General features: G+C 40.6%; 1 protein-coding gene across 4 annotated transcripts in view; it reads right to left on the reverse strand.

The window, feature by feature from the left end:
• Positions 1-344: 344 nt before the first annotated feature.
• The window catches only part of LOC143281032 (transient receptor potential cation channel subfamily M member-like 2), an 84,148-nt gene continuing 78,163 nt past the window's right edge, over positions 345-6,329 (reverse strand). For all 4 annotated transcript variants that reach the window (XM_076585931.1, XM_076585930.1, XM_076585934.1 and 1 more), the window contains 4 exons: positions 6,147-6,296; positions 5,433-5,520; positions 3,428-3,547; positions 345-2,574 (listed from right to left, as the gene is read on the reverse strand). In XM_076585931.1, coding sequence (XP_076442046.1) covers positions 2,031-2,574; positions 3,428-3,547; positions 5,433-5,520; positions 6,147-6,296 — 902 coding nt within the window. In that variant the 3' untranslated portion in view covers positions 345-2,030. The remainder of the gene's footprint in view (positions 2,575-3,427; positions 3,548-5,432; positions 5,521-6,146; positions 6,297-6,329) is intronic.

Below are 6,329 nucleotides of genomic sequence, written 5' to 3' on the forward strand. Positions count from 1 at the left end.
GTTGTTGTCTTTGAGGATGAAATAAATGCGGATTGTCACAAACAGCTGCAGGACAAAATCAGGCATAGAATCACATTGTCCAGCAGGGCATGTTAGGTCACGGTCATCAAAATCTCTCTCTCTTACACACACACACACACACACAGTATCTATCTATCTATAATTACGAGCCCTCCACCCCACCCCCCAACCCCCTCCCGCAGTCACGGACCCAATACACTTCCACTTACAAATTTAGAGATCGAGCACCCCAGAATTCCCCTTCAGGAGTATGCCACCCTCCTTGTTCTGAAAACTAGTCACATGTTGTTTTGAAAACAAAATTGCTAATTTCTGCTGGATCTTTGCAGTCTGATAATATATGATTTACTGACAGTGGAGAGGCAACAAGAAACCAAAACCGAAAGTAGAAATACCGTTGGCCTGTGTGCACACATGCACTACAAATCCCTTCTCAAAAACCAATCCTATTAACACCTTAAGTTACCTTTCTGGATCCTTGGGGAAGCAAAACATTCTCCATCCTTTTTTCCGGGAATGGCTGCAGTTAGGGGCTGCACACCAGGCGCTGTTGTCTTTTTTCTTTTTGTCAATTGTTGACGACATTGCTTCTTCTCTCCGCTGTGACTCAATGCCGCGCTTTCCTTTAGTTTGGGTGGGGCAAAGGCAGCTCATGAATAATGAATGCGTGTCGCGGCGCAGGCTGCCTGGCTTCAGCAATTTCTGCAAGTGGTTTATCTCTCTTTTCTAATCTCCGATGATACGTCCATTGTATTACTTGGTTTCAGTGGCACAAAACCGGTTTGCCTGTGTGTGACAGCAAATTTGTGAAGCAAAAGGCAAGGTCTCAATCTTGCTCCTATCCGAGAGCCACTAACAGTGTACACGTATTTACTGACAGTGGGTCTTTGTCAGAAATGAACAACTCAACATTCAAATAACCTGTTTTTGAACACATCTTAAGGAACTGAGTATGAAAAGCAAAATTTGTATATGGGTGGGTATCATTGTCAGAAAGACAAAGGTTTATAACCCCTGATATCAATGCATTACATGTACAGTATTAACAAAAAAACCCAAACAAACTAAAAATGGAGATGCAATTACATTTTTAAAGCCTAATTCCTAAAAAGGCTTTCTTATAACTATACTCATAGCAAAAACTGTACTTTTTTTTTTTTTTTGCAGCTAACTTATTTGTGTGAGGACTGACTCTCATGACACAGGAATGGGCTAAAAAAAAAAGAAAAAAAAAGGAGAAATGAGATCAGATGGACAGCGGATAAAATAACTGACCCCTGTGCCTAAGTAGTAGGTCAGCAACCACAGATGGTCACACATGCCGAAATCAGCAATATTGAACACAGTTATGGATAACCTAGAAAAACAACAACAACATAAAAATACTGTAAATGTTTAATAAGATTAAGAGTATCTATATTTGCACTGCATAATACATAAAAAAGGTAAAAAAAATTATTTAAAAAATTCTGCATGTCCTTGATGAGAAGTAAACATTTTTGAAAGGCATGCTTGAGCTTGTGCGCGCGCGCACACACACACACACATACATATATACATGTGTGTGTAAACATGTATATGTGCTCTTATTTTCTTAAACCATAAGTCCCTGAATGATCAAACTTCGTAGAAGTTCAAAAAAGTCAAACAGCTCAGTTACAAACAAGCCCAGGACAAAAAGAAGATTACAGATTAAAATGAAACATCAGTGGCCATGGAAAGCCCACTGTCAGTGAAGCAACACTTTACTCAAACAAGGCAAAGATGTGCCTGCCGACTACTGGAGCAATTAAGTAGCAGCAATCTAGTAGCAGCAGCAATTTAGGAGTCATCCACATTTGATTCATCTAACTATTGGTCAGCTTTTTAAAAATTTTGTTTCATCTCTCGCTCTCCCCCTTTTTGCAATGGACAGACCGAGTGTTCAATCAAGCTATCAATCGATAGATTTGAATAAAAATATTACGACTAAAAACGTTCACAGAGCAAAAGAAAGAAGAAAAGTCCATTTACTGTCTGTGACCATGATCACCACCTTCATCGTCAGGAGCCGGATGTCCAGCCCTGACCCCCACCTGGGTCAGGACCTGCTGCACCTGCTGCTGTAACGCCTGCATCATCGCCTCTTGCTGCTCTCGATGCAGTGCCTCCTGCCGGTGGACTTGCTGCTGTAACGCCTGCATCATCGCCTCTTGTTGCTCTTGAATTCTTCTTGTCACTTCCTCCTGGCCCTCCCTCAGCGTCTGCCGCACACTGTGCTCAAGCTCTTGCTGCCGCTCCTCAAAGGCTTTGGCCATGTCCACCATCTCTCTAGCCATCGCCTCCTTTTCTGATCGCAGCTGTGACAGTTGCTCTTGCGCTTGCTGAAGTTCTTTCTCAGCCTCTTCCTTCATTGCCATGGCTTCCTTTTTGTCTTCCTTACGCTTCACCATTTTTGCTTTCATCTTGTCAACATCCTCTTGGATGAATTTGCTCAGTTTCGCTAAATTGTCCTTGATGTTCTCCATGTATGTGTCATTCTTGTTATTGTGTTTTTCTGAATAGAATTTCAACCTGAAAGAAACAGGATATGGGTGAGTGCAACAGAATGACAAGAGTTTTGGTTTTAAGGCTATTGTGAAGATTTTTCTTTCTTCTGTCTGACAGAGACACTTCTCCTTATCTTTAAAGTGTCTTTTTGTCACTTGTGACCTACTGAATTATGTAAACAATGTGCCTATTTTACATTTTACTAGCCATTTGATGTCCTACTTAGCAGAATTACATCCCACTGGCAAAATATATTTATAATTGAGACCAGAATTTGATCTTATCATTGAAGATCCATTTCAGTTACTATCAAATTTGTCCATGAAAAGACTGTTTCAAATATAGATATCTAACGATGGGGAAAGTAACAAACATAATCTATGACTAAAAATCATAAGAGAAGACTAATAATTTTCAAACGGTAAAAGTAAATTTCACTTTAATTCAGAAGCATTTATCAAGATTATGAGTTTCACTGACGTGGCATCTCCATAAATATGATGGCTGGACATCTTTCATCCTGTCCCTGCTACAGGTTTCTCTATCACTTGCAGCTGCTAATCAATAATAGTAACACTAATAACTCATAGCTTTTCTATGGCGCAATATCCAGTACTAATGCTGCTCAAAGCACCTTACATTATTGAGCTAGATATATACATAACATAAAAACATTACAACAGCTCAATCCAATGCGTTCACAGAACGAATCAAAAAGTATAATCCACCAAACAATGCTGAGAAAATGTCAGTGTTACAGCTTATCACAGGAAGACAGTCACACATACCATATTAAGTAACACAAACAAACAATAACAAAAAACCACGAAATTCATGTGCATACATGTACCCCCCCCCCCCCTCCCTGACTATATACCTGTCTTTAAGTTTCACAACTGCGTTGCTGATATCTTCCTTTAGAGAGCCATGGTTCTCCTTCAGTTCTCCTGCAACCTTGTCAATCTCCTGCTGTAGCTCCTTGGTCTGGGCTTGCAAGCTGACACACAGCACAACACAAAACATGATTGACGCTCACACATACTCAGCAGGGGTCCAGGCAACATGCATAGTAAGTAACTGACATTACTTATAGCTTGGGCCAGTCAACATGCATCATAAGTCACTGCCACTGCTTTGCTTGGGCCAGTCAACATATATAGTAAGTCACTGCCATTACTTATAACTTGGGCCAGTCAACATGCATAGTAAGTCATCGCCATCATTTTGCTTGGGCCAGTCAACATGCATATTAAGTCACTGCCATTACTTTGCTTGGACCAGTCAACATGCGTTGTAAGTCACTGCCATTACTTATAGCTTGGGCCAGTCAACATGCAACATGCAAAGTAAGGAACAGCTGTTCCTTTGCTTAGGCCAGTCAACATACATATTAAGTCATGCCATTACTTTGCTTGGGCCAGTCAACATGCGTTGTAAGTCACTGCCATTACTTATAGCTTGGGCCAGTCAACATGCAACATGCAAAGTAAGGAACAGCTGTTCCTTTGCTTAGGCCAGTCAACATACATATTAAGTCACTGCCATTACTTTGCTTGGGCCAGTCAACATGCAACATGCAAAGTAAGTCATTGCTATTACTTTGCTTGGGCCAGTCAACATGCATAAAGTCACTGCCATTACTTTGCTTGGGCCAGCCACATGCATAGTAAGTAACTGCCATTACTTATTGCTTGGGCCAGTCAACATGCATAGTAAGTCACTGCCATTACCTTGCTTGGGCCAGTCAACATGCATATCAAGTCATTGACATTACTTATAGTGTGGGCCAGTCAACATGCATAGTATGTCACTGCCATTACCCTGCTTGGGCCAGTCAACGTGCATGATAAGTGTCATCAAAAGTCAAAAGCACAACACACAAGACATCTTAAGTCATTATGCTTCCCCGTTAAGAAAACAAAAATGTCAAAAAGGAAGTTCCTGAATTTGATGAAAAAAAATGTCATACCAGTTCTGAAAGTCACTGATTTTGTTTAATTTTCCCCAAATAAACAGCTCTCTGCTTCAAAACTTTAAAAGCTTGCTATTTTTCCTATCACATGGCCTGACCGATCCATTTTTTTTTTTTTTTTTTACAATGTAGGGGTTACTCTCATCACCATTCTCCCTTTCCTCCTTCCACTTCTTGGTTGTTTTGTCCCCCTCCCCTACCCATACCCACCCCCCACACACACACACACACCCCACCCCCCATCTCTTCGCCCCTCCATCCTTTACAGTTTGACTCATAACTTTTATGATTATGATAGTAACTGTCAATCTCTGTAACAGAATACTACTATATTTGTTGTTTTTTCCCCCTAGTCTCATTATCAGCATTCAATTATGGGTTGGTAATTTTATCCAGATATCTTATCTCTCTCTCTCTCTCTCTATATATATATGTATATATATATATATATATATATATATATATATATATATATATATATATATATATATATACAGATAGATAGATAGATAGAGAGAGAGAGAGAGAGAGAGAGAGAGAGAGAGAGAGAGAGAGAGAGAGATACAGATACAGACAGATAGATTGATTGATTATCACCAATCTGAAGAAAAGGGTGGATGGTGGAGGTGTGCCAGTCGGAGCATCTGCTTTCATTTTTGAGTGGGCATTTCACCCAACTTAAGCTTAGAAAACAGTACTTTCCTCAGCTAAGATATTCAAGGAAAAAACAAACAAACAAACAAACAAACAAAAAAAAAAGATCCCAGAAGAAACAACTACCACTCCCCTCTAAGATAAGTGAGATGGAAAACAAAGAGAACTCAGCAAGCTAGTCACACAGACACATACATGTATACACAATGAAAACCTTTGATAACCAGCCAGCCAGACGGTGCATTATAACACTTACTCTTTTAACCAGGACTTGCTTGGGTCATCTTGATGGCATACATATTCCGCTTGCTCGTTCTCGAAAGCCATTATCTTCAGAAGGTTCTCTGAATCATAACAAGAGATTAGACAAGCGGAGGTGGCATCACGAAAACCTTTAATCAAAGCAGAAGGTATGCTGCAAGCATCAAGAATCAGAGCAAGGAACAAGCAGATTTGTACCTCACACAGAGCAAGGCTAGCTTTTATTGATTTCACAAGCATTTCAAGATATGTAACAGACACCCCCCCCCCTCCCCCTTTCCCTCTACTCCCAACATCCCCCTTCCTACTCTCCAAAGATTAACCTTTCAAATTAATCTGATGGAACCAAACACTAACAATGTAACATCATCGTTTAAGACATATGACTTTCCCTGATATGCAACATCTGTTAAAGATGGTGTCATGGCATATTTCATTGATATGTATCACTTGTTTGGTTTGGTTTCTGTACCACTTGCAGTTACTGAAAAAAATGCACATGTTAAAGTTTATCACAAACACACACACACACACGCACACACACAACCAAAACGGGGGAAAAAAGGTTAACAGATTATAAAATCACAGAAGAGGCAGAGAGACAGACAGAAGCAGAGAGACAGACAGAGGCAGACTGACAGACAAAGGCAGAGAGACAGACAGACGCAGAGAGACAGAGAATATGAAACAGAATGGCAGGTATGTTTACCTGGAGTGCGCATCGCTTCGACTTGTTCCACGGCGACCTTGTGACCGGCCACTGAAACCGTGAAGTCTTTTTGGGGGTCCAGGTCCCACACAGTGTATGCCTGGTTCTTCTCCTCCTCTGACCGAATCCGGACCACCGAGAATTCATACTCTGAACAGAGAACAACCAACAAACTTCACCAAC

The sequence above is a fragment of the Babylonia areolata genome, chromosome 4 (assembly GCF_041734735.1).
Source record: "Babylonia areolata isolate BAREFJ2019XMU chromosome 4, ASM4173473v1, whole genome shotgun sequence".
In the NCBI taxonomy this organism is placed as follows: domain Eukaryota; kingdom Metazoa; phylum Mollusca; class Gastropoda; order Neogastropoda; family Buccinidae; genus Babylonia; species Babylonia areolata.